This window comes from Camelus bactrianus, chromosome 1 (genome assembly GCF_048773025.1).
Source record: "Camelus bactrianus isolate YW-2024 breed Bactrian camel chromosome 1, ASM4877302v1, whole genome shotgun sequence".
Lineage (NCBI taxonomy): Eukaryota > Metazoa > Chordata > Mammalia > Artiodactyla > Camelidae > Camelus > Camelus bactrianus.
This window is the reverse complement of record NC_133539.1, coordinates 100,160,210-100,188,152: the sequence shown is the minus strand read 5'-3', so window position 1 is coordinate 100,188,152 and position 27,943 is coordinate 100,160,210. Positions and strand designations below refer to the sequence as shown.

Genomic DNA, 27,943 nt, shown 5'->3' with positions numbered 1-27,943 from the left:
TTCAATACTATTGTGTCTCAGGGAATAAGAAGGCCCAAGGAGAGAGAAAGAGAGAGATGGGGGAACAGCTGGTTGGTGGAGCAGTCAGAGCACAAACAGTATTTATCAATTAAATTCACCTCCTTATAAAGGCCTTGTTCATAGTGCCCCCAAAACAAGTATAATGGTAACATCAACACTGATCACAGGTCACCACAACAAATATCATAATAATGAAATGTTTGGACTATTACAAGAATTACCAAAATGTGACACAGAGAATGAGTTGAGCAAATGCTGTTGGAAATGCTGTTGTAGACTGACTCCATGCAGGGTGGCCACGTAACTTCAATTTGTAAAAAGTGCAGTATCTCTGAAGTGTGATAAAGTGAAGTGCAATAAATGAGGTGTGCCTGTATCAGACTGTCGTCAGTCAGTGATTGATTACAAACTGCACACTCTTCTGAGAGAAAATCAGCTACATCCCATGCAATCGACCCCTGAAAATCAGATAATCAGCAACGGCTTCCATCCAGTGAACAGATAGATTTCTGACAGTCAGCCAGTCAGCACAGTCTTACTCTAGTAAACATGTTTCCATAGCTAAAGTCCACACTCCAACTTCCAAACTCTACACTTTTCCAAAACCCTAATAAGTTCTCTTCTTTTCTTTTAAACTGTGTCTTACAAGCTCAGCTCTCCCTTGCCTGAGCAAGCAATATATTCAGTTGTTTTAGGTAGTAAATGATAGAATCTTTATCAGTATTTGTGATCACCTTTGCTTACCTGATATTTTTGTTATCTGTGGGTTTATTTATCTGTATTAGGATGTAAGCTCTACGAGGGCAGGTACCTTGTTGCTTTGGTCACTGCTGCAACTTATTGCTGACATAGGTACCTAGCACATAGTATGAACTTCACAAATATTTGTTGAAGGCATCTTTACAATATGGTCACTTAGCATAACATCTCCACTGCCTGATAGAGTGCCTAGTGCATAGAAGGAATTCCATAAAATATTATTTAGATTAATGAATGAATTCATTGTCCATGCATGTTTAAAAATATTTGTTATGGACATCTTTGAAGTAAACCAGAGATTATTCAAATCTCTGTGGATCCATATTATATTTTTCATAAACTCACTAGATGAAAACATGCCCATCTGCCCATTTGACATGCCCTTTTGGAAAACTTAAAGGCAATACAAGTTTAATGTGCTTAAAACTGAATCCATGTTCTTTTTTTACCACCAAACCAGATCCCCTAAACCAGATCCCCTTCTCATAGTTTGTCTGTCACTAAATGGTGTAGGCCAGACATGCCCTTTCTCCTTTGAATCTCCATTTTCAACCCAGCATCAAGTAATGGTGATTTTACCTCCTAAGAGTATCTTGAATCTGCCCACTTCTCTCCTTTTATGAGTGCCACATTAATCCAAGCTACCATTCGCTGTCACCTAAACTACTTTAGGAACACTAATTGGTCCACGAGCATCCTCTCCAGCCCTCTCACCAATCTAATCTTTCATCAGTCAACTCTATCCTTACAACATTATATCAGATGCTTTGCTAATAGGACAGAGTGTAAAATCTTTACCATGGCCTACAGACCCCATTCATCCTCATCTTGTACCACATTCTTCTTCATTGTCTGAACTTTAGTCATTGGCCTTCTTGAAGTCACTTGAGATTGTCATGTCTCCCTCTTCCTCCATCAGAGATACTTTTGTAAATGTTAGTACCTCAGCCTAAAATATTCTTCCTTCTGCTCTGAATTATTCTTCACATATTAAATCCACCATCATTCTCTCACTCCCTGACCAAGCCACATACCCCTACCTTACTTAAGACCTTGTCTACCTTCTGTAAACACTTCTCATCTGTGAAATCTAAGTTTTGCTTGTGTCATTATTGGATCAGTAGCTGTCTCTTTAACTAAACTGTAAGCTCCATAAGAGGTGGGGGGGCGACTCTATTTTTTGGCATATTAAGAGTAAATATGTATTTGTTAAAATAATGAAAGAAAGAAGGAAAGAAAGAAAGAAAGAGAGGCATTTGCATCTTGTCAAGACTTTGCCAATATATTTCAGAGGAAACAGAGTTGGAACCTCTGTTCTGAGAACACAGTGGGCCAAGGAAAGGCAGTGATTGATGCGTAGAGGACCCATCTCATTCTAGACCTGCATTCTTTTCATTAAAATGTTCACTGAGTAGCAAGAGTCTTGCTAGTCTTTCATGGGCTCATGTTTGGTAGTAAAGGTGGTGCATGGAAGACATTTAAAGATAAGTTTCACCTTTCATGAAGAAGGGGAGAAAGGATGGGTTCTAATTTGTCGTATGTGCCAATGCAGGAGCAAATACCATAGCAGGTCTTTAGTTAATACAGCCAACTTTAAAATGAGTGCCATGTTCTCAGAAGGATTTTCATACTTGGGAAGTCTCCATGAGATGTAGGTATCAAGTAGCTCTTTTCTTTTGTTTTAGGCTATTTGAATTTTGTTTCCTAAATCCAAAAGTTTGTCATTAGAAGACTGTATTTACAAATGGTGTTTTCTTTCTCTCATCTTTACCCCACTGTGAAAGTTTCAACTGCTGCTGCTGTGACAGCAATTACAAAAAAATCTTTCGTTTTAGAAATCAAAGTAAAGGACAAGAAGAAGCTATGAAAGCAGGATCATCTTTAGGGAGAAAATTTGGGACATGGAGTACAGGGTGGGGAGGGGGAAGGATGGGTTGCCAGGCAGTCTTCAACATACTGCCTGATTCTTCTTTATTTTCATTTCATTTTGCTCTCCCACCAAGAATTCATAGCAAGCCTAATGTCTAGCTTGTAATAAGCCTGCAGAAAATGTTAGCTATTCTCCCCATTTTATTGGTTAATAAGCATCAGCTTAAAAACTGCCATTTCCTTTAGCTGGTTGTAAATGACCATAAATCACACACACGTTAGTAAGATAAAGTAAGATAAAGAGGAAATAGAGGAAAAGCTTCACTCCCCTAAAGCATCACAAAGCTCTGCAAGGTAACATACTGGAAGCCTGAGGAGGTTCAGAAAGACTCCATGCTCGGTTTATGGATGCACGGCTAGCACACGGCAGAGCCAGGCTCAGGGTGACGTCTATCACAGCACATAGGACTTCTGTTCCCTTCCAGAAAGGCATTCAGAAAGGTGTCAAGTAAGGATGAAGAATGCTAAAGGAAACTGAACCAGAAAATAGAGGAAAGACTCTTTTCCCTTCATCTTACCCAGTCAAAACCCTTAATCCAGAACCCAGAACCAAACTGATGTGGGCTATCTGAGGAACTTAACTACCACATACAAGATTATTTCCAGATGATAAATTCCTAATTCCAAAGAACTAAGTGACAGAGGCTTGGAACACATTCCCTTTAATAAGTGGGCGATTATCTGGAGATTCTTTAAACACCTTATTTGTGGATGGAGATTTGGGTAGTATTTGTGTAATTCTAAAGTAGAGCCTACATGGTGCTTTGCTTAAAACAAATTTGTTTCCTCATTTTGAAAAGAGGAGAGGGATTATTGTTATTCACAAAAAGAAATTTTCCTCTTTTATGGACTTGGGGAATGTGCGGATAACTAGATGTAATAATCTGGACGACTCTGAAAACATTAGGATGGAAGGCATTAATTAAGTGAATTGGCAGTTTCCTGACTTCTGCATTTGCCTCATGTATTAAGGTTTGTTTGTTTTTGTTTGCTTGTTTTTAAGTCCTGGGAGTTGTCCATTTTTTCAGAGCCTTAGATCCTTTTTGGAATGAACTTTTTCTGCAAATAGATAAAGTTTCTACTCTATCCACTGCTTTTACCAACTTAGAAGTCTATTAATATGCTTATTTAAATCTCTAGCACAGGTATGCATTTAAAGCATGCTTTGATTTGTAAATATTAGCTTCCTTATAGAAGGTAAGCATGCCTTTTGCCACTAGAACAAATTGATTTCGTCTATCTTGCGTCTCATTTTTAAACATATTATTTACCCAACTTTTAACTTTTCCAGTATAACGTAAAAACGTCTCACTGTAATAAGATTAATAAACAGTAAAAAAGACTATGAAAAAAATACTTTAGAAGTCCAGTCCTTTTGATCAGCAAGCAGCCCTAGTAACAGAAAAACTTCAAAGTGCTTTCTAAACATTGAATTTTCATCAATGATGCTGCAAGCCTTAGCTCTCATCTTTCATGCTTACTATGCAATAACTTCAAAGGATAAAAAGAAAGAATGCTCATCTCTCAAAGCAACACTGTGCTGGGGCCAGTCATTGCGTCTTTAACTATCATGCATTCACAACCAGATAATTGCTTCATTACATTATGCTTTAATAAATATAATAATTAACATTTTGTTACCAAAAAAAAAAAATCTAATACTCAGACCATTCAGAAATGAAATCCAGAGCCCAAGGGATTTCTAGAAGAAAATGAAAAAGAATTAGACAGCGTCAAATATGGACATCTTCAAAGGGAAAGAGATCATTTAAACTTGTCTTTTACTTACTGAAATATGTTCTGCATATTTTATTGTTTTTGTCATCTTGCTTGTTATAATCCAGCCAGTGAATGTTCAAAGAACATAAAATCCTACAAATAAATAAGTGGGATATGAGTGAATTTACAAAGAGGCAACAATTAAGATCAAGAGTCTCACATGTAAGCTTTGATTACATAAGGCAATTTTGTTTCCCAGTGGTGCTCCAGGAACATGTGATTTATCAGTAGGAGAAAAATCATAAAGTTCGAGCTTCGTGACACATGTCTAATTTTCAGAGTGCAAGTAACTCGGAAGCCTCATCTGAATCAGCATGGTATCAGTCAAAATATGGGGTGATCAAGATGTTTTAGAATTCAATTACGGAGTAGTCTGGGTCAGCGTGGGAAGTTGTAATAGACACTGACCTTTGAGCAAGAGTTAGACATATCGTTTTGGACTTTGTGGTCAGTAACCAGGCAGTCATCTGAGGAGGTACTGAAAACTCTACCAGAGGGAACTTGTGGGGGAGGGGTCAGAGCTGTGCGTTGTTCAATGGTGAACTCAGACAAGAAGAGACCAAAAATTTTGTTATACTTGTGAATTTTGTGATTTAGTTCAGGGAATATCCTCATGCCAGTGGCTTTCTGAAGATCTCTCACCACACGGTAATAAAATGGAGACAGCATTTAAAAATGAAAACATGATTCTTGGTGAGAAATTGTCCTAAAAGCTATATTGGCAAAGAAAAGTGCAAATATTTTATAATAATATGGTAAACAGGGAGGGAAAAAAAGGATAGGAGCCGTCTGATAGTCTCAGTGAGTGTGTTTCTCCCTCAGACACTGGAGTTAAAAAGTTATCTTTTTGGATGATTGGGATGTTATCTACATCAGGGCTTCTTCAATTGATAGTCATAGGAAATTGTTGACAGTGTCCATTTTTGCCATCAGCGTATTACATAAATAGGTCAGTAGGGCAGGTTAAAGATCATTTTTTAAAATATAAAATTAAGTAAGGGGCTTAACCAGAAAGGCCAAGTTAAGGTTTTGAGAAAAGGGCATGTTTGTGTGTGTGTGCATGCTTGCATTTGAGAGAGCCTACATGTTTGATGCTGAAATGCAGAATGGTCCAAAAATAGAAAAGGTGAGCAGGAAGTGGCAGGTGAAAAGCCCCATCAGGCACATAAGGAGAATGGGGAATTGAAGAAGTATTAGGTGGCTGGCAAGATTGCCTGGACAGGTTGGATTTGTAGATGAAAATGGGAATGGAGGGTGACTGCTTAGACAGGACAAAGACCTAGCACTCTACATAAATTAATTCTACCTCTACCAGTGAGAGGGAACCAGTAAGTTAAAATAACTTCTCTAAAGCTTCTGGGGAAAAAAGTACCAAAATATATTGTTAATTAAACTCTAAGTATTCATCAGTGGTATCACTAGGGGATTATTTTTAGTTAATATAATTCCCAAGGATCTTTAGAAGAGAATAGTGAATAGAGCCACTTCTTTTCCCCCACAGCAGCACTTATGAATATAACCGTAAGATTTAGGATCCTAAAACCCGGAAGAGTAACAAAATATGAGAGGAGGAATGTAGGTTTATTTTAAAATTCCGTGAATTTTGGTGAGAGCACTGAAAACGGTAAGCAATGAGGGAGATATTAGAGGGAAAGTCAGAAACAGAGAAAAGCAGGCCAAGATTTGGCACAGGTATGATTTGACTTCTACAACCAATCTAGAAGAAAATGTTTTTAGTGAAACCGTAAGTTGGAAAGAAAGGACAAAGACATGATATCTGTCGACTGAAATAAATGCACAGCCTGGAAGTTGAGAGTTACGTTTTATCTGGCGGGAGGACTTAAGCTGGGATGATTGTTCCGAGAAACTGCTCCAAAGAGGTAGGGGAGGAGCTAGGATACACAGGAATTTTACAACAAAGACCAGGTAGTTGGAGCATTAAAAGATTACTTGTTAACTGAAGAAAACCAGACATCTCAAGTTAATGAATTTAGTGCTTTTCTATGTATGGGAGGGAGCAAACATTTGGGCTCATTGAATTCATTCCTTTGATAAGCACCTAGCTATCTAGGGCCAGTATCCTGTCCTTTCTTATTCTGAGTCCCCTCAGGGTGCACCATTGTGAGTGGCTGCAGAGTCTGGGCTGCAGGCTTGTCTTCACTGGGGGGTGGCGGCAGCCGCTGATGACTTGATGGCTTCAGCATTCTTCGTTTACTGATATGGTTTGCAGTATTTTTTGTTCACATATCTTTTAATAATGGAAACTAATACGTATTAACTCATCCCTGTGGACTCAAGTATCTATGTATATATTGAAAAGACAAGAAAACTGCTCTTTTCTCATTCTGAGTATCACCTAATGCATTGGTAAGCAATGAAACCGTCCTAAACTTGACCCAGGATAAATAATGTGGCTTTGATGTTTACATATTTTTTCAGTGGAAGTGAAAATAAGCCAAAAGTCTAAAAATTGAAAGAGAAGAGTAATTCAGGTTTTGAGAAATGGTGAGTTAGGATGTGGATGGGGTATCAATCCTTGAGAAAGAGTGGGTGGGGAACCACTGGAGGAGGGCTGCCAAAAGAAATGCAGGCTCCTACATTCTGGCTTCTGAAGATTGGTAGTCCCAAACTAGCATTCTGTGCATAAAACTCACTCTTAGGGTAAACGATGTGTAAAATGGGATTGGCTAATTAACAACTGAAAAGGAAGGAAATAAACCACCTATATTCCTTAAGACCATACTTACAAAGAGAAAACAGGCACCAATCATCGATGCTTTGACTGTGACATCTAGATCTGCAGGAACGTGAATTCCGAAGTTGTCAGCATTGGTGAAAACGTCATTTACAAAGCCCGACCAGTACTTTGAAATCTTTCCAATTGTAAGCTTTTCGTTAATAGTTTTCACCTTTAAAGAGAATATAAGACGTTGTTAATTTGAAGGTGAAACTGAAGGTTTTACTTACTTTGTATGTTTACTTCATGAGAGATAGGAATTATTTTATTCATCATCTTTAAATGATAATTCGGTGTTATTCAATCCTTCATATAAGCATAGTTGTGAAGATTTAACTTCCCAGTTTACTCTTTAGGAGTTTTGCTTTTCTGACATTTTTTTTGAATCCATCATAATTCCTTTTTTTTTCTTTTTTATGCAGATTGAGAATTTAATAACAATAAATAATTAAGGCGAAGCTACCACAAGATGGCAGCAGGTGCATAGTCTCAATTATATGGTCTAACCATGTTAGTAATTCCTTTACCTGAAGTCCAGATTTTAAACCAGAATTCTTCATTTAAAAAAAAGAAAGAAAGAAAGAAAAGAAAAAAAGAGTATTTTTGAGAAAGATTTTAGGAAGAATTTTTAAAAGAAATTAATTTCTAGATATAAATTTTTATTGCTGAGTTTATAATTATTAACACGTTTAAATATCACCAGTCATTGCTTAATCTCATTTTTCTATTACACTCAGACGTTTACTAGGTCATTCCTTTATAACTAACCCTAAGTTCTATTTTTCACTTAAAAATCCTCTGGGCTAATGTATCGCATGGGGAATTCAGACTAATCTGACATGAAAAGTCTAGTTCAGCTAGAAGGAGTCTACAATTAAACTTTATCAACTACTCATTTGCTTGCCCTGTTTCCCATTCAAAAGGTTGAAAGTGATTCATTATAAACTTTCACTTTCTGTATGGAGGTAGAAAATAGAAAATAGAGAAATTATTTAGGACATCCCTATACCATGAATACTAAAACTCAAGTTCTCTTCAATCACAGGACATATTTTTATCTTTTATTCTTAGGAAAGCCATGCCAAGTCTCTTTCGAGTGGGCTGGAGTTAGGACAGCTCATTTGCTAAATGCACATTGTATTCTAGATGAATAGTGTTCCCTGAAGTCCTGCAGACTGAAGGTCCTAGGTAGGATAGGCATGAATGAATGGAGTGAATAAATGAAGAAGAAATATACATGTGAAATTAGACTGTCTCCTCTGTCTAAGACATATTTCTAGGAAAAGTTTTTAAAGATAGTTCATATTCTTACACATTGAATTTGGAAGTAGTTTTTGTTTTTAAACATCCAATTTACACAAATATGTTTTATACGAGAATAGATTGTTTCACAAAGTGAAGTTAGCAAATCTTATGAACATGGATTTTAAATTGGTGATATTTTGATGTAGTGTGCTCCTGACATGATACCAGAACTGGGATATGTTCCCAACAGGGATACAGGAAAGATGTAATTTAGATGATTCTAAACTATATGTATTTGCTTTATGCCATAAGAACTGTAATGCCACATCAATCAAATTTTTGTGGTATGTTTTAAAAAAATTTTTGGACTTAGTATTGCTGGAATTATGAGTTATTATTGCCAGGTACAATATGGACTTACTACATTATTTCACAAGTATATTATTTTCTAAATTTATTTCAGACATATATTATGATTTGAACTTTAAAAAAATTGAATTATGTTGCAAAAAATCAGGACCTAAGTGAAAACTTCCTTTGTTTTGTCAATCATACCTCAAAATCCACATCGCCAAAACAGCCACATGTCGCACAAGGACCAACAATTTTCAAAATATCTTCTTTGTTTGCATTTTGAATTGTGAATTTAGGCAGAAAGGGGTCCCACTTCTGTGCAACATAACCAACTATAGTACCAGGAGGGGCTTGGATTTCTAACTGTAAGAAGAGATAATAATAAAGTAAGATTTTCTAAGGTTATTGTATTTTAATTTTACTATAGTGTCAAATTCTAAACAGGATACTATTATGAAATTATTTTTGTACTCTACAAAATAGACTAAATATCTGCTTCTACGTTCTGGTTTTTTCATGATTTATAGAAACAAAGATATGCACTGTATCGATACAAGTTCAGTATTGTGTGCTAAAAGTCCACGTCTTTGATCTTACTTTCCTAAGGAGAACTTATCCCAGAGCTGTCTTCTGATTCTGGGACACTAGCTTTGCCATTTTTGTTCCAAGTACAATAGCTGGTTGAGCATTGAAGCTATTTCCTATAAGGTACTTCATATCCACTCCCTTTCTGTTGTTGTTGAAACACATATCTAATTTTAATCCTCACTTACCAATTATTAAGCATTCATGATTTTTTTTCTCTTCAGATTGTCAACTTCTAGCCTTTCTGTGTTCAATAAAAAACAAATGCTTCTTGCAGAGTTACAGTCATTACACACCAATTTGATTTCTGTTTCACTTCGTCCAAAGTGTTAAAGAGTAACAATTGCATTTCCAGGCCTGAGTTCAGTATTTTGCCCCATTACCCTTCATTCCCCTAATTTCTTTTTTTTTTATTTGAAGTACGGTTGATTTACAATGTTGTGTTAGCTTCTGGTGTACAGCATATTGGTTCTGATATACATATATACTTTTTCATTATAGGTTATTTTAGGATATTGAACATAGTTCCCTGTGCTATACAGTAGGAACTTGTTGTTTATCTATTTTATATATAGTAGTTTGTATCTGCTAATCCAAAACTCCTAATTTATCCCTCCCCACCTCTTTACCCTTTGGTAACCATAATTTTGTTTTCTACTTCTGTGAGTCTGTTTCTGTTTTGTAAATAAGTTCATTTGTATCATTTTTTTAGATTCCCCAGTAAGTAGTATCATATAATACATGTGTCTTTCTCCTTCTAACTTACTTCACTTAGTATGATAATTGCTAGGTCCATCCATGTTGCTGCAAATGGCATTATTTCACTCTTTTTATGGCTGAGTAGTATTTCATTTTATATATATATATATATATATATATATATATATACCACTACTTCTTTATCCAATCATCTGTCAATGGACATCTAGTTTTCTTCCATATCTTAGCTATTGTAAATAGTGCTGCTATGAACATTGGGGTGCATATATCTTTCTGAATTGGAGTTTTCTCTGAATATATGCCCAGGAGTGGGATTTCTGTATCATAAAGTAACTCTATTTTTAGTTTTTTAAGAAATCTCCGTATTGTTTTCCACAGTGACTGCACTAAACTACATTTCCACCATCAGTATAGGAGGGTTCCCCTTTCTCCATACCCTCTCCAGCATTCATTGTTTGTGAACTTTTTAATGATGGCCATTCTGACCAGTGTGAGGTGTTATCTCATTATAGTTTTGATTTGCACTTCTCAGATAATTTAGGATGTTAAGCATCCCCAATTCCTTTATTGTCCATCATATTGTATGTCAAAATATTTGTGTAGCCAAATCAAATACTTTATAAAATAACCTAGAGGTGGGTGAAAATAATAAAAAATGTTTGCTTTTAAATCAAACCAGTTCTCCATCATCTGATCTCCTGTAGTCTTTTCTTATTTAATAAAGTTCATAGTCTTATGTGCATGTCCGTAGTATCCTTGGATAGACAAAGGTGGTTTCAACCAGACTGCTTAGAATTATATGGATTTGTTCTGGGATCACTTTTAAGGTAATTGATTTGATTTTGACCAAATTAAAAAATACTAGTCAGTGTTAGGATACCTCTTATATTTAATTTATATGACACTGGGCTACCTTGAAATAAAACGTCAATTATCAGAAATTTTCAAAGGGGCATATATTCTGGACTATACTGATTATAGTCTCTTGAGGCATATTAGATCTTGGGTATCCTCAGGAGGAGGAAGAAAATTCTTGGGCTCCATATGTGAGTACCTTAGCCATCCTGTCACTTAGCCAGGGAAGTGCCTATAAATAGTTGAAAAACTAGCTTCAGTATATACTGTTAGCAACTTCCCTAATTAATCTCCTTCCATATTAATATTTATTTCCCATTGTGCTAAGTAGAATATTTATACATAAGTCCTCAACAGAGAAACTTGGGCTTGAATAAGGACGCCTGGATCAAGTCCCATGTATGATCATTCCTAGATGTGTGATCATAGGTAAGTCACCACTGCTCTCTAAGCCCCAGTTTCCTCAGCTGAAAAATGCGAACAGTAAAACCTGTTCTAACTCATAGAGGTGCCATGATATCAGTGACATCAAAGTAAACGCCCCATATCAACTTAACTGCATTTTGTCAATGAAAGTTATCATATTAAACAGTGATGAAAATCCATTATATATTAAAATAAAATAATTAAATGATTCTCTCCAGAACAATAACATAGTCTTTGCTAAGCCTTGAAGTTTATCGTAAATGGTGAAGGGAATGTGAGATTCTGTTATCAAAAATAATATCCAATCCAGAGAATATCTTAGAAGAGTTTAGTATCACTCAGCACTTCCTGAACTTTGCCTCAGTAAGAGAAGACAAAGGGTAGATTTGCTTAGTGGTAGAACTCAGAGATACAATTATGTGGCTAGAATAGAAATTCAGGAGGATGTGTCTTGTTTACACAGGGCATGAGCTGTCTTCACCAATTAACATCACGGAAGCCACTCTAGTCTTTGGTTGGAAAGGAAAAAATTTTAGTGAATCACCAACTCCTTAAACTGTTCTGATCCTAAAGGAGCAATGTATTAATTCAACCAGTTGAAAGGTTAATTGCTCCATATCTCCAGATGAATGCCATTTATTAAAGAATTGCTGAACTTTCCAAACGTGTAGAAATAAAAGCATGCCCAGAGCCGATGACTAACCTCTTGTAGGTAGCAAGGGCACCAGCAGCTGTTACACCTCAAGGGCCTGTTGACTGTGATGACCTCTCGGCCTGAGTTGTCGGTGATCTTCAGTGTGCAAGAGCGCAGCGTAGAGCAGAAAGCACGGTTGAAGCAGATGCTTTCCTCCACTGCAAAGTAAATTCTTTGTCCTAAGCTGTTTTTAATCTCGTATTTGTTGCAGGTCTCAGTGCCAAGTATCACTAATGGAGGAAAACAAGAAAAAAAAATTAAAAACCACCAATTATCAAAATAATACTTCTGCTTAGTATCAAATCTTTATACGAGTAAAATGGGCAGTGTTATTAAAAGAAAACAGAGTGACTTATCAGTTACTAAGTATTTGGTATCTTCTTCACATCAATCTACTTCCATGCTCTAAATTTTGAGAATTTAGACATAGAAATCAAGGTAAACTCTGAGAACAAAGCTATGCAATTAATAAATTTTGACTCCAGATGTATGACCTACTTGGAAACATGTGGTAACACTTTTTAATTAGGGAAGCAATGCTACAAATTAGAATCTAACACTCAAATAATAGTTCTATCATGTATATCACTTATATATTTAATTAACATTATAGGTTTAGTATATTATTGATTATATTAAATCTATCAATATAGCCATATCTATGGAATTTACTGGGACAACTCATAGAGTAATGATTTTGTCTAAAATCTCTATTTGGTACTATATTTACAGATGCATGCTATCTATTTATTACAATTTTGATATATCTTAGGAATAACATAGAATATTAAGGATAAAAAACTCTTGAATAATTTGAATTCAGTTAGTCATCATTGTAAATGTGTGTATTGTTAAATGATTTGCCTATTTAATGAGTCACTGACAATATGATAAAACAGTAAATTGTTTTGATGAGTTTTTGCTAGTCTCAACCTTGACTTCTATGTCTGAAATTATTAAGAAAATTTAAATTATTAGCAGCCATGGAAATGATCAAATATCTTTTATTACCTTAAAACTGAAAAATAATGTTAGATTCCTAGTGACAATATCATCAAAGACTTAGAAAGTTTAATGCTTTTAGATTTATCTATATCAGACTAAATATATTGAAGTATATATTGAAATATATAATTCAATATTTATTTTAAAAAAGAGACCTCTTTTTGATCCAATTTTAGCCTAAACATTTAACTTTATTGTTTATAAAATATTTAGATGTAGAGAAACTTCTGCAACTTAAAATGTTTTTGACAGTTTTAATAATTACAAAATATAATATACTTACTTCCAAGAAGTTCCACCTGCTGGTGTATAATTATCAGGTCTAACTGTTAAAGGATGACATAAAGGAAATAAAAGGTGTTACATCACAGTTCTTTGAAAACCTTTGCAGCTATTAACCTGTTTACTAGACTACATGAAGTTAGGTGATTTCCATGTTCTCTATTAAAGAATGATTGAAAACTGCTCACATTTTATAATGAAAAAGAAGATAATATGATTTTTATTCAAGTAAAAATTTTTAAAAAGTACAAGAACCCTGAAAATTTCAAGACAGAATTGCCCAGAATAAGAACAGAAACTGTGGTTAGCTCTGTGTTTTTTCTGTTGTAATGCGATAAAAGAGCAGCTCTTGGAAACAATATCTTTGCAGATATTTTAAAACAATCTCTGAATAAGAATGCCTGTAAGGTTTTAGATCTCTCTCTCTCTTTTTAAGAAATGAAACAGTAACAACAAAAGACAACAATGATCTGATGCCTAGCTTCTCTCAGCCCTACCTAGCTCCGCTTTCACTATGTCATGCAGTAACTCGCTGCTCACGGTGATGAGCTGTCTTTGTTAAATCTGAAAAAGTCTAGACTTTAAATTTTTCTCCTTCACACCTTCCTTTGGACTGCAAAAAACAAACAAAACAAAAAACAACAACAAAACCCCCCAGAAACCCTGCTCATGCCAACAAAATTCCAGTTTAAGCAGAATAAGAGTTAAGCCACTAAATGCATGATGTATTAAAATTTACCTGTGTAATTAGAAATAAAATCAATTTACAGAGATAAAGTATCCACAGACAGTTGAGAAATGACTATATTAAAAAAGTATAGAATACAAATTGTCTTTTAAAGGGACTATTTAAAATATGTTCTTAGAATGAATTTTGTTTGTGTAGATTTTAGTTTTGATATTTAGTTCTTAAAGATTCACTAAGATGAAATCATGAACACTGAACACAGTGCTGATTATTGTCTTTTTTAATGCTTCATTTTCTGTTTTGCCTTAAAATTTTCTTCACTTTATTCTCCCTTCACAAATAATAAATTCACTGGTAACTGGTAAAGGGAAGTAGTCATTACCAATATTTGGTATTGGTTAAGCATCACAAACCCTGAAAATATGGTTACCTTATTTCCTTCATTTATATTATTTCTTCATGGTATCATTTCTTCTATATAAGTCATTATTGATAAAACTGTGCATGTGGCCTCCTTTTTAAGATTCACAAAAAAAATTTTTTTTCAAAAGTAATTTACGATTTAAGATATTCTAAAACATATTTTAACAACCATGACAAAGGCTTTTTAAAAAAAGTTAGAATTGGTCTTTTGTAGTGTAGTGTTGTTAGCTCTGTTCTCCTCTTTTGAGGAAAATGGAGAGTCAAGAGAAAAGAGGAGTAGTAAGCTTCAATAAGGACTTCCACGATTTTTAGCCATGGATCCATGTGGGAGTAACTTAGGGATGGAGAAGAAATACGGGGGCGAAACTCAGGTTTCAGTTGAGGAACTTTGAATATTTGTATCATGGATCAAGATTCCATCTTGAAATTTAGAGACTATTAGTTGAAAAGAGAAATTGTACCTTTCTAATATCTAACAATAGAGGCTGTTTACTGAGGTAGTCACTGTGCTAGGTATTTTGACGGTGTCTGATTTAATCCTCACACACACTCAGAGAGTTAGGTATCATTACATTTAGTGTGTGAGGAGACAATCCCAGAGAGAGAAAGAAGTTTGCTTAAGATCACAGAGCCTGTAAATGGTTAGGCTGGGATTTGACCCAGGCAGGGATGCCACCGACTTTGACATGCTTTCTGCTCTGCTGTACCAGCATCACTAAAGTAACCTTAGGACCTGGGAGAAACAATTCTTAAGTGATACTATGGGACTTTGAGTACCTTGCCTCCCTATTTACTCTCAAACTCACCCATCCTCTGTAATAACATTTGATTTGCTCTCTCTGTGTGGGAAAACCTCCTGGATTTGAGGGTCTTGTTTTTGGTTATTTTTGTAATTTCCTTTGAGTCCCCCTGGGTCACTTCTAAACCATGGTCCAAAAGAGCCCTTTTCATCTTTTGCTATTAATTGATGGACTAGGAATTTTTGCAAACTTTAAATAGACTGCATCATGTATTTGAGCATTAGGGCAACTGAAGCCCTCCTCAAGTACGAAAGCTGTAGAATGGACACCTAATGACAGCCTTGAATATGTAGCCAAGAATCAATTCTTATATATAATTTATCAGGTTTACAAGTGTCAGTGATTCCATTTAATATAAGTACTTAAAAATAAATGAGGTCTTTACATGTGTCTTTGTAGATTTTAACTCAAAACTCTCCCCTATAGGTGACTAAGTTATAATCGTTATCCTTTGATGCTTATGAGATAAAATGTTATTGACTATTATGAATATGTTAATCCAATCTGGAAAGAGAATGTATTGGTTTTATTCTTAGGCTTAACCTACATGAACAACATATATGTATACACATATACATATGTGTATGTATATATATGTATACACAAACACCTCCCTCCCCTCACCTAGGGGTTTATTTTCAAATTGTTAATGGGAACACAATTTTCAATAGTCATTGGATAGTCTTGATTAAAAGAGAATAATTCAAAAAAATTTTACATTGTTTTTTTAATTTAGAAGGATATTTATTGAATAGTTTTGTGTTTGTATATTGAAGCATATACTATTTTCACATGCTCATAATTTTATTTAATCTTGTGGGATTTTAGATAAAAGTTAGCACACAGAATTCTTTATATATGTTTCTTACAAACAAGTAGAATTAAACTTCAAAAGGCTCATTCATCCTGTTCTGTATGCACCACTTTAAAGCAAGTAAGTGTTCTGTTAGTATGAAGATTGTAAATTGTCTCCCTTTGAAGTAAAATAGTTACCAATTTTGTGGCATATTTTTGTTTCCTGAAAAAAAAAAAAGATTACCAAAGGTATATTTTTGGAAAATTGACTTCATTTTAGAACGGAAGCCAATGGGTTCATATCTCTATCTACCGAATGTGAAAAACATGTATTTGTGTCAAGCATCTGGCTCCGGGTGTGTCATCATTCATGGATGGAAGAAGAATATGTGATGACCATATGTGGTTATCAAACCTCAGCCCTCTGGCACTGGTATATCACTTTTATACTTGGCAAAACCTTGTCTGACAACAGTCCCAAACAGCTTGCAGCAGTTAATCAACTCTAGTCAGCTATTACAGCTGATCCTTTCTGCAGATGGAAGATGGTAGGTTAGCTTTTCCAGCTCTTTTACATATCTCCCTGAGCTCTCCAGTCTCTAAAGTACATTTGTCTGCCAGTGGGTTTCTGGAGACGGCATCTGCAATTATAAACATTTTCCCAGGAACATATGCTGCATGCAGCTTAAACCCTATCAGGCATAACCAAAATCTCTTGTACCTTCAGGGAATTAACACAGAGATTTGATTTTGATAAAGGAGATAGACTTTATAGTTTGAAAGAATGCCAAACAAGCTGAAAATTGCAGCAGATGTGCTGACATCTCAATATTAGTGTAAGTGTGTTTCTAATCTTTTGTAGGATAAATACAAAAGCAACAAGAATGTACGTAACTATCGGTTGCTTTTTATGTGCCCTAGAATTCAGATGATGATATTTCTTGATTATTTATTATAAGGCTTGAATCATTGCTTACCCTCTAAGGAACCGAACAGTGGCTGGATCTAATAATAATAACTATCTTCTGAGCAAATTGGCCCGGAGATGCAACAGTATAAGGAGACAATAATGCTACCTTGATAACTGGCTTTCTCTTGGATTTCCAACCACATTTTGAGATTCAGCTGACGATGATGAACTGTACTCATTGCAGAAGTCTCTCCTGAGTACTTTGATCCTTAACAACCTTGCTCTACTCTGTACACCTGCACAAATTAAAACTGTGTGCTCATCTGGCTCTCATACCCAGCCTCGCACTTTTTGTCAACATTTTTTGTCTTTGCCTGTGAGGTTGCAGAATGTTTGGGTGAGAAGGACTAGGTTTTATGCCATTTATATACCTTGATTGTAGCAGGTACTCAATAAATATTCTTTAATAGCTGTAGGTGACTAGACATTTTAGACAATTCCTCCAGGATAAATTTGCTGACACCTTGAGCAATGAGCAGAAGAGGGATGCATGTGCTAAACAGCTCAATCAAAAAGGTTTAGTCTCCTCACTCTGTCGAATAAATAAGGCAAATAGAAATGGTCATATAGGAACACATAAGCTTCTTCTCAATCAATGGAAATAAGTAAAATACACATTTTAGAATTTCATGATTTATAATGCTTTTCTGACCTCAGTAAGTTATTTGTTGAAGTTCTTCAATCTTGATCAAAAGGCAAGAAACCACAGTTGTATTCATTTTAAGGGGAAACAGTTCATAGAAATAGAGAAAGTCACCTGGCTTAAATATTCCAGACCAGGAGGGAGACTGCCTGGTGGAGGGAGACCCGGCTGCCACACTAAGTTCCCTGAATTGGACGGTGAGACATGAACGCCATGGTCTGGGTCTGGAGCTCCGGGAAGAAAACTGGGCAGACCTCTTCTCTGGTTCTGTGCATCTGCAACAGAATGAAAATCCCAGCCCATATTTAAAGTTAGGCCATTTTATTTAGTTTGTCTTATAATCTTTGTTACTTCTTAATTCCGACGGTAGGATGTCTGCTGCTGCCTTTCCCTTTAGTGCCCTTTCCTTCAGAGCAAGGAAGAGGAATGTGGAAGACTACCAGAGGTGGTTGTGAGAAAAAGTTGGGTAACTTGGGCAAAATACATGATTTTAAAAAGATACATTTTTTTGAAGGCAAGTTAAACTTCTATTCAAAGAGCTGGAAGATTATAAACCACAAAAGGAAAAGTGATGGTAAAAGAAACTAGACATTCTCCACTCATAAAAGGAGAGCCTTAGAAATCGGTTCTGAATCATAAGTATGACTTTCAAGCTTTTCCTCCCTTCCTCAAGTATTATGAAGGTGCCTTATATTTCCAAGGAGATTTTCTCTCTTTTTATCAATCATGCTGCTAAGGCTATGTTTAATTCAGTGGTTCTTAACTTTAGCCTGCACCAGAACCACCTAGAGGGCTTGTTAAAACGCACAGGCTGGGCCCACTCCAGACTGGCTGGCTCAGTGGTTGCGGTGGGGGTGGGGCTAGAGAATTTGCATTTCTAATAAGTTCCCAGGTAAACTAATGCTGCTGGTCTGACGATATATCCTTTGAGAACTAATGGTTTAATTCTATATATACTATAAGATTCTTATAACTAATTTATTAGTTTCTTAAGAGCAGTGTAATATCTAATTTAACTTTGATTTCTCAGTATTTGGTATAGAAGCACCCTCAAAATTTTGACAGTATGAAATCCTTTGTAGCTCATTCAACATTACAACTTTATTATTATGCATAAGCTCTGATGTGTGGTGCATGCGAAAGTCTTCTTTGTTAAAAATATACTTTACGGCTTTTCTACTATTATTTTTCCTGTTTCTTTTTTCACATGACTGCTATTTGGCTATCTCCCTCATTAGATACCAATATGCATATTTTTAAAAGACTATCACTGTTTTCACTTCTCATCTTTATTAAGCCAAATTATAAGAGTTCATATATGTGCATTCATTTGGTTTACACTTTGCTGTTTTAGATTGAGTGTAGGGGTGGAGCAAGGTTCCTGACAGGTGTTTTCAAATAGTAGAGGGACTGTAATGAAGACAGGTAACTTGACTATTTTAAAGACATAAAAATGGGAGGGACAAGGAAACTGGTTCTGGATTAATATAAGGAAGAAATTTATAACAGCTGCACAAAGATTTGGATAGGGACTCACTGTATGTATATTAAAACTGGAGTGACATCTATATAATTCACAATAGATTAGAATGGTCTCTCTTTAGCACTGTCACCAAGTCCACACAATGTGTGTGTGGAGGGGGGGTAGGTGGGTGGTGGGGGTGGGTGGTATTCTTATGAATCTTTTAAACCTCTAAAATTAAATTTGAAGAAAGGACTGAATTTCTTTTGGAAATTATAAGTTTCCCTTCATTAAGAGAATTCAAGGATAGCCTGGATAAGCACGTGAAGAGGACTTTAAAAAAAACAACTGGCGAAGAAACATAGGCATCCAAGGGGTGGGCCTTTGGACACTGACATAGACTATTTCTAGCAATGATAGGCTCAGTAAGGTCGTGTGTACGTGTGGTGTTAATGAGGGACACTAATTGCCAGATGATCTGTTTGCTTATTTAACCAGAAGGATGTAGGAATAGACGGAGATGGATCCCCAAGATGATACTGGTCTGAGATGTTTAGAATTTGGACATGCTTTAGGGGTAGGGCCACATGGAAGCAAACTTGTCATTTGGCTCCACTAACACAGAGCTCTATACCGATGATAATACAACAGTTTGCTTCCCCAAAGGCCCCCATCCTGAGCTTCTCTCAGATCTAGGCAGACATAAAGGGTATAGGCTTTAGAACTCCTCTTGCTCTTGAGAATGAGACCCCAAGCGGTAAACTGAGAGGAAGACTATGTATCACCATGTCAGATTTAGGAGAGGAGCTAATGCCCACTAGGGCAATAACTGGAAAATAATACAAGGCAACAGACATCCTTTCTTTGGCATTAGTGCCAAAACCACTGCTGTCGTTGACTTTCAGAGAAACAAAGGCAAATTGTGATCTAGGGAAAACTAGTTCATAATGATGAAATAGTAGGCGTTCATCTTGGGAGTGGAGGTGCATGGCTATTGATCAAAAAGGGAACATTGTGAGGTACCAGAAATGTTCTGTGTCTTGATCTTCATGGTGGTTACATGAGTGCATCCTGATTTTAAGAATCATAGAACTTAAGTTTGGTGCCTTTTATGCACTTAACTGTCCACATGTAATCCTTTGATTAAAAAATAATGGGTAGGGATTAATTTCTGATAATAGCTGATAGAAGATCATTAGATTCTCTCTCATTGTCAATTGTATTGTTAAAAAGATTAGCAAACTACTCCAGTTTAATCTTGTAAACTATTTTGCTGTGACAAAATGCATCCGGTAGGTTGTTGAGTTTCTGGAGGATGGCTCTATATTCCTGACTGAGGTTTTTAGGTTGTTAGATTTCGCAGCAGGTCCAGAAGCATTAATGCACCAGGGCCGAGAGCAGAACATGCCCACTATCTTTAGTGGGAGCAGAGGCTCAGTCAGAGACTGCTGAGATCATTTCTCTTCTGGGGTTTCAGCTTACATCGGAGCAGCACTGCCTTTGAAGCTCTAAACTGAAGCTCCTGTTCAGTTTAGATCATCCTAGAAACTCTTGTTTTTCTCAAACTTAAGAGACCAACCCATTCTTCAATTTATGTTTATTTATACTAAACCAGGGGACTTCCAGACCACACAAATACTTCTGTTCTAATGGCCTCCAGTCTCCTGGCTGATGTAGTGATGCTTACTGAACTGCCTACGAAATGTAAAATGTTGTTAGCCTGCATTCCCTGGGAAAACGCTAAATGCCAGTGCAGACTCATGGGTCAGAGAGCATCATGATGTTATAAATAATGTCTTTAAATATCTTTGAATAAAACTCCACAAAAATATTTTCGGGAAATGATGATATCCTGACTTGCCCCTCAAACCGGATGTCTAATTCCAAAGAAAACTTCATTTTTTTTACTTTTTTTTTTTTTAGAAAAGGGTCTCTAACAAATGTTTTACCCACTTCATCTGTTAAGTATTTTGAGTGGGTTGCAGAAAGAGTGTTAGTTTTCCACCTGAAGTTTTACCTCTAAGTTTTGTCTTGAGTCCTTGTGATTACTGAGCATCGTAGCTTTTTTGGAAGATTAATCGTATTTTGATCATAATATTGCTTTCTAGTCACAAGTTTCTTCAAAGACTCAGACCACCAGATGAAGAAGGAACTCCTTTGAATTTCTATCTACTCTTTTAAAAATGTATAACCAGCTTATAAATATTTCACGTACTCTGCAACTCTTTACCTCACAGGCCACAGTTGTTGCTGTGGCTCTTAGAAAGCGATGAAGTGTTTTGGACTGAGTCTTAGTGTCAATCTTAAATGAAAGAAAGGACTTGTCAAGATTTTGTTTGTCTGTCTTCAGACAGAGAAATGAAGCACGTATATATTAAAATTCATGATTCTGATGTTTCATGTCTATATTTTATAATTTGTTTGCACTCTCCCAATGATACTCAGGGACTGGGGTACATTAAATGTTGACAAAAAATGAAAAGATTGCTTCCTTTGTTCCAAATTGAATAGCATCCAAAAAACAGAGTTTGATAAAGGAAACAAATAAGTATACACATTTCTTTGAATGCATCATTAAGTTAATTCAGGATATTTTAAATCAGTGGGCTCTATTATCCTATTTGCAATTAGGTTAAAAGGTTTCCACCAATTATACTAATCATAATTCTCCACATTAAAACTTTTCATTATAGCCTAGAGTTTAATGGTTTCTTCTGATAATGGAATGAAAACACATTATAATTTCATTTTTATATAATTTCACAAGTGTTTTTAGTGAGATTGCAACCCATTATCTTAAAACAAGCACATCCCTAGTCTTTTGAGAAGTTCTTTAAAGTAACACTGATGATATTTACATAGTTTTAGGCATTTGAGGAAAACCTACCAGTTCCTCCTCGCAAAGTCTTTAATTAATCTGCTCGCTTAAATTAGTTTCTGTTTGCTTTTTATATATAATTTACCATCAAAGAAATTTTGAAAGATTTTTTGCTAGTTCAGATGTGTTTACTTCTAGTCCGTTACATTTACTAGAATTTCTCCATAACAATGTTGAATTCTCTATGATAAATGGCTGTATCACATATTTTAAACAACAAATGGGAAATTTAAAAATACTGAGCTATACTTTTACACATTTTAACTTACGTGTGAAAAGTTTTCTTCAAATGCCTTTAAACTTGAAATATCAACTTGTCTTTGTGTTTGACATTAAATATTTCTACTCTCAATTTTGCTATGCTGCTTTTCTTATTAAGTCACTAGGTGTATATTTATGGTAACGAAAACATTGTTCGTTTCTTCACTGTTTCAAGTCTTCACTTTTACATTCTATCAGCTAGAGTGGTTTTCTTTAAAATTTAACACAACATGCTCCTTGGAGTTAAAATTCAAAAATTCCAGTGTTCAAAAGCACTAAGTGACAGGTTCTAAAGTATCAGTCTCACTGATTAGAACATCCTTACAACTGTGTATTTTTAGCCATAATAAAAGCAAAATTTTTTTAGCTGCCTATATCCACTCTTACCTTTAGAGGCCATGAAGATGTCTGAGTCCCTTCTTCAAAGGCAGTCGGGTTAAAAGAAGAAGCTTTTCTTCCTGAACCAAGGGGAGAAAATACAGCATGCAGGAAACTTCAGAAGGTGTCTGTCTAGAGGAAGGGAGTGCTTTGCTGTTTCCAGAGGGCTGTATTTCATCATTTTGAACAACAGGGGGAGACGAAGCTATCATCAAAAGTAAACACTACTCAGAAACCCTAATACCACTTGGTGGCTGAAAGAATTTCAAAATAATAACAACCAGGAAGAAAAATATACAACACTCATTTTTATGGCTCTTATTTCCACTTAAGTTTAAAAAATTATCACTTGGAATACATATTTTTTCATTCATGACTATATCTGAAATACTCTATTATTTTTTCTAATTTCTCGATCCCTCTTGTACCAGAGTCTGTGACAAAACATTCTATCACATGTAAGCTTCTGATAGTTCTAAATAAGTTTTTCTGTATTTTGAAAATGTTTGAACATCCATATTCTTATTTTTTCTCAAGATTTCTCCCTACTCTCTCTCCCCATAACAAACAAGAAGAGGATGTTTTCCCCACTATTTACAAACAAATACATCTTTATTTTCATTTTTAGTTGAATTTAATGAGTCAGAAGCATTTGAAAATACAAACCTCCAATAACCTCCCAAATTTAAACAAAATATACAGGTAATAATTAACTGTATTGTGTACTGAGGAGGAAAAAGAAACCAAACCAAACCACTGTAACCTGCATATTTCTAAATGCAGCTAACCAAGTGACCGTGGAGATTTTGCTCACAAAGTCAATTGCCCTGGGTGGCATGATTTGCAAAAGTTGAACCTGAAGGATATACTGGGTTATCAGCAACACTGTCTACTTTCAAAAATAGTTAAGTGGTGTGAAGAGGCATGGATAATGATGAAAGATTGTAAAGCCAGCTCACAGGTTGTAGACAGCCAAAAATTTGGGTTCTTCTGATTTGGCAAAGAGATGTTTCTTTTTGTTGTTGTTTTGAAACGTTCAAGGTTGAAAAGGGCTGCCGTTATTTGTTACCATTTTGCAGAAAAGGTGTTTAAATATATTTGTAGTTTATATCTAAATTCTGTGTTTCACAGACTTCTTAATGTTGGTCATGGGCATTTGGAAAACCTTTGATCCAAAGAACCTAAGTTGTTATTAGCACTATCAACCATGGTATTTTAAGTTATGGTCCTAATGGACCAGTTAATTTTGATTTTTCAACAGAGCACCAATTATGAAACAAAATATAAACATCTAAATGAATTAAGCATGAAGGAGAAGCTCACAAACCTTCCTTAAGGGACCTCTGGTACGTTTCAAGTGGCCTGTTACCAAGGACTCCCACCCTCCACAAGCTAGCCTCACCTCCGGTCCTGCCTTCCAGGTGCCCTCACTCCATTGCTCCTAACACTTGCCACCTCTGGAGGAGCACCAGGACCACTATCAGTCCTCAAAATGGTCACACTGTCCTCTTGTATCTGTGCTATGAAGCCCTTGGCTTTTTCAAGCAGCATCAGATTTATTTTGTCATCAGTGTTTTATTCTGCTCCCTGAATCCCATGAAATTAAACAGTACAAGGTAGGCCTGTCCAGCAGACATAAGCCAAGACTTGAGGATAGCGGTGGGGATTGCAGTACAAAAGATGAGATGTGAAAGTGAGTATCAGAAAACCTCGAATCAGTGGTCTGCCCCTTCCCAGCAAAACTCCCCACTAGCTTCTCTCTCCTGATCTTGTGCCCTGCTGCTCTGCTGCTTGGGTGTGCTCATCTTCTTAGGATGCCCTGCCTTGCTTGTCCTTGTTCTCCCCTCCTTCCACCTTGAAAGAAGAATTTCTATATCCCCTATCTTCAGTTTCAGCCAAAAGGAAATGGAAACACATTGCATCATAATCTGGTGCAATCATGCCCTGCCCGTGGCCTTTGCACAGGATGTATCACAGCTATTTCAGAAGATTTGTCCATTCAATGTTACATCATTGTTCAGAACTTCCCTATCATTTAATTCTTTAGCTGTTAGATACTAGACTTAAATTTTCATGGCTGAAAGGGCTCACTAAAATTGTCTTACTCAGTACAAAGGGAGAGACTGTCAATTTATTTAAACCTAGATAGTGAGAGAAAAGAAATGCCACCTGTTATAAGCCAAAACAGAACAAAGTCAGCAATGTGCTCTGGATGACATCCTTTGGGGAGAGAATGCAGAATGGATTAAGATGTAAGCCTACAGATCTGGGACAGGACCAAGGACCAGGACTGGGAGTACTGGCTTTAGGAATATTTCATTAGCTTAATGGTTATTCTGCCTCTGGTTTTACTATGAAAATATGTGTCCCTGGAGGGGAAGGGTATAGCTCAGTGGCAGAGCACGTGCTTAGTATGCACGAGGTCCTGGGTTCAATCCCCAGCACCTGCATTAAAAATAAATAAATAAATAAACAAACCTAATTACCTCCCCCCACCAAAACAAAAACAAAAACAAAGGTAAAAAAATGTGTCCCTAGAAATTATATGCATACATGCATAAATATATACATATGGACATATATAACTAAGTATACATATATATGGAATATGAGAGAATTACTTGTTTTTCTTGATTTATATAAATGTTATTTTAGGTATAATTCTAAAACATGTTTTACGCATTTAATATTGTGGTTTTTTTAAATTGACAATAATGTATAAAATTACATTGTTTTCAGCCACTGCATGTGATTACATTTTATGAGTATATTGAATACAATTTTTGCCCATTGCCATTTTAATGGACATTTGGTGTTTCCATTGTGGAAGACAATGGTTCGTATGCACAGGTGTAACAGTCCTTTTGAAGGTATATATCCAGGAGTAAAAATGCTGGCTAATGGGATAGGGAGGTCTTTATCTTGGTATCACCAAGTTGATCTCCAATGTGCTTGTGCCAATTCACATTCCCAGCAGTAAGGGATAAGGGGTCCCATTTCCACATATCCTGTCCAACAGTAGCTTGGTCAGCATAGTGGGGAATTAACTAGGGGACTTAATATTAATTTATGAGAAGGCAGCATCTAGAGGTCTTAATGACATTATAATCTGAGAAATGTAAACACCATTGTGTGTATTTATGTTTTCAGCTGTTTCTATCATGCCATATCATACAAGAATAATTAACAGCAAATTTATGAATAGCTGGTCATAAAAGTAACCACTACAGGTGGGGAATCATATGTAAATGGACTACAATTTAGTGGTAAAAATAACTTCTTTCATTCAGTGAGGCTCACCGTATGATCTGCTAAAATGTGAATCCGCTTTTAACAGTCTTGCAGCACTTAAGGTGTGCATTTCTATGCATAAATCTTATCCCTGGGTTTATAAATTCCCATACTGAAATTTACTGTGGAACAGAGCAGGGTGTAAATAAACAAATGAAATAAAGCAAATAGGGGGAGACTATCATGATTAAATAAATCTTTTCCAGAGTTATTTGATTTGCAACTACATTGCTAAATGTAAAATATCCAACTCCTTAATGCAAACTTGGATGTTTCTTCCCTGGGAACGGGCAACTCCAGTTTCAACAGCCATTATCCACACTTTGCAGACTTCCTGTCAAAGTGTATTTCTTTACTATCTTATTCAAACCCACCCTTTACGTGCAGTGCTTCATTCATTCTTCAGTAGACATTTATCAACTGTTTACTATGTGCGTATCAGTAGACAGCTTATTGAGATGTAATGCTATGGCCTCCTCTCTTGGGGAATGAGGACTTCAGTGGAGTATCACAACACAGGGATGCAAGAGTCCTTCAGTATTTTTAAAAGTAAGGGTCAGTTCCCACCTTCTGAAAATCAGATGATGTAACTCATCCTCTCTCTGTAAAGGAAAGCTAATCAAAGTCAGTAATGCATCATTCAAATGAGCAATTCTTTGTTCCACATCTACATGTCTAAGTTTCCTTTCCTGTTACTTTAAAACAGAAAAATAATAGCTATTAAGATATTTTTTCTTAAATACGAAAGAATAGTATATTGGATCATGCTTCTTAACTATTAATAAGAGATTTCTTACCCTCTCTCTTTCTGCCTACTTAAAAAGATATTGATTTAAATGACTAGAAAAAAACATAGAAAAGAATTCTAGATACAGAGAAGAATCTGTGAAACTGAAAAAAGCTGGTTCTGGAGCAAATATATCTTGAGGGGTCCCCACTCACTGAGATATGACACAAAAAAGACTCCTAATTTAGAGTCCTGTGCACAGACTCCACGGGACAAAAGGTATTCCGTAATCAGTAGATTGTAAAGCCCAAGGCAGAAGCAAAAGTTTAATTTGTATGTAGAAGTTCTTTTTTTAATTTTCAGCCTTCTACATTTTCTCCAGGTAGGATGAAGTTAAGTTGAATGGTGGTCTTTGAAGTCATCTGTCTTTATTGTACTTTGTCTTCTGGCGTTTGCCTGATCTGCTATACATAATGCAAACTTTGGCAGTTCATAAAGGCATTTTCCCTTTAAAGAGTCTAAAAATAGAGGAAATATTCTGAGAGGTTGTGGCTTATTCCAGGCCATGTTACTAGAAAAAGAGACTGGCATTCCAAGCAGAAAACTGTACGCTACAGACATATGACATATCAACAATTATTTATTTCGATGTTCTTCAGGGTGTATGTGTGTGTCTCTGAGAGAGAGAGGAGTGGAAGGAGAGAGAGAGAGAGAAGGAGAGAGAGGGGGAGGGAGGAGATTGGAGCTACTAAGTAGATTGACAGGGAGAATTAAGAAAACATTAAAAAGCTTCAGAAATCCCAATGCTCCACACCAAGAACGGCTTTACCATTTTGAAAATCTCTTTATTTCTATCATTTATTTTAAATATGCTTACCTTGTGCCGTGGTTCTGGTGCCTTACTCAGTGTGGTTGCTTTGTTCTCCCAACATCTGCCTGCATCTTCAGACATCACCAAAATACTGCAACCAGCCCTTCGGGAGCCGCAGCTGACAGCCCAGCAGTGCTCTGCATACAATTGCCTTCATTGACAGCAGCCATATCAGGCACGGCAGGCAGGCGAGTGCAGCTGCAACCTGGTGCCAGCTAGACTACACCAATTGTTTTCTGCAGCACGCTTCCTTTGCATTTCCAGCCTCAAAAATAAGCTTCCCCAAGCTTGGAATCCCCCGTCAAGAGCAAAGTTCCCAAGAAATTCAGATAATTATTATAACAAATATATATTAAACATTACAC

At 36.0% G+C, this 27,943-nt stretch overlaps 1 protein-coding gene across 2 annotated transcripts; it reads right to left on the bottom strand.

Annotated features, from left to right (window-relative positions):
• Positions 1-83: 83 nt before the first annotated feature.
• PLSCR5 (phospholipid scramblase family member 5) lies at positions 84-27,943 on the bottom strand. Of its 2 annotated transcripts, XM_074369887.1 has the most exons (9): positions 27,585-27,943; positions 22,699-22,769; positions 17,825-17,985; positions 13,393-13,435; positions 12,114-12,334; positions 9,026-9,187; positions 7,236-7,397; positions 4,499-4,581; positions 84-4,411 (listed from the first exon to the last, which is right to left on the bottom strand). In XM_074369887.1, the coding sequence occupies exons 2-8, from the start codon at positions 22,709-22,711 to the stop codon at positions 4,543-4,545; spliced, it is 801 nt and encodes a 266-aa protein (XP_074225988.1). In that variant the 5' UTR covers positions 22,712-22,769; positions 27,585-27,943; the 3' UTR covers positions 84-4,411; positions 4,499-4,542. The 2 variants fall into 2 exon arrangements, with proteins under 2 accessions (XP_074225988.1, XP_074225995.1); XM_074369894.1 differs by lacking the exon at positions 27,585-27,943 and having other exon boundaries at positions 22,699-22,868.

What these genes read in the sequence shown, in the direction of transcription:
- PLSCR5 (XM_074369887.1), bottom strand. An exon ending in GCAGGTGGAACTTCTTGGAA is followed by an intron (nt 12,335 to 13,392) that starts GTAAGTATATTA and finishes TTCCTCCATTAG; the next exon opens with TGATACTTGGCACTGAGACC. An exon ending in TTGGCGATGTGGATTTTGAG is followed by an intron (nt 7,398 to 9,025) that starts GTATGATTGACA and finishes TTCTCTTTAAAG; the next exon opens with GTGAAAACTATTAACGAAAA.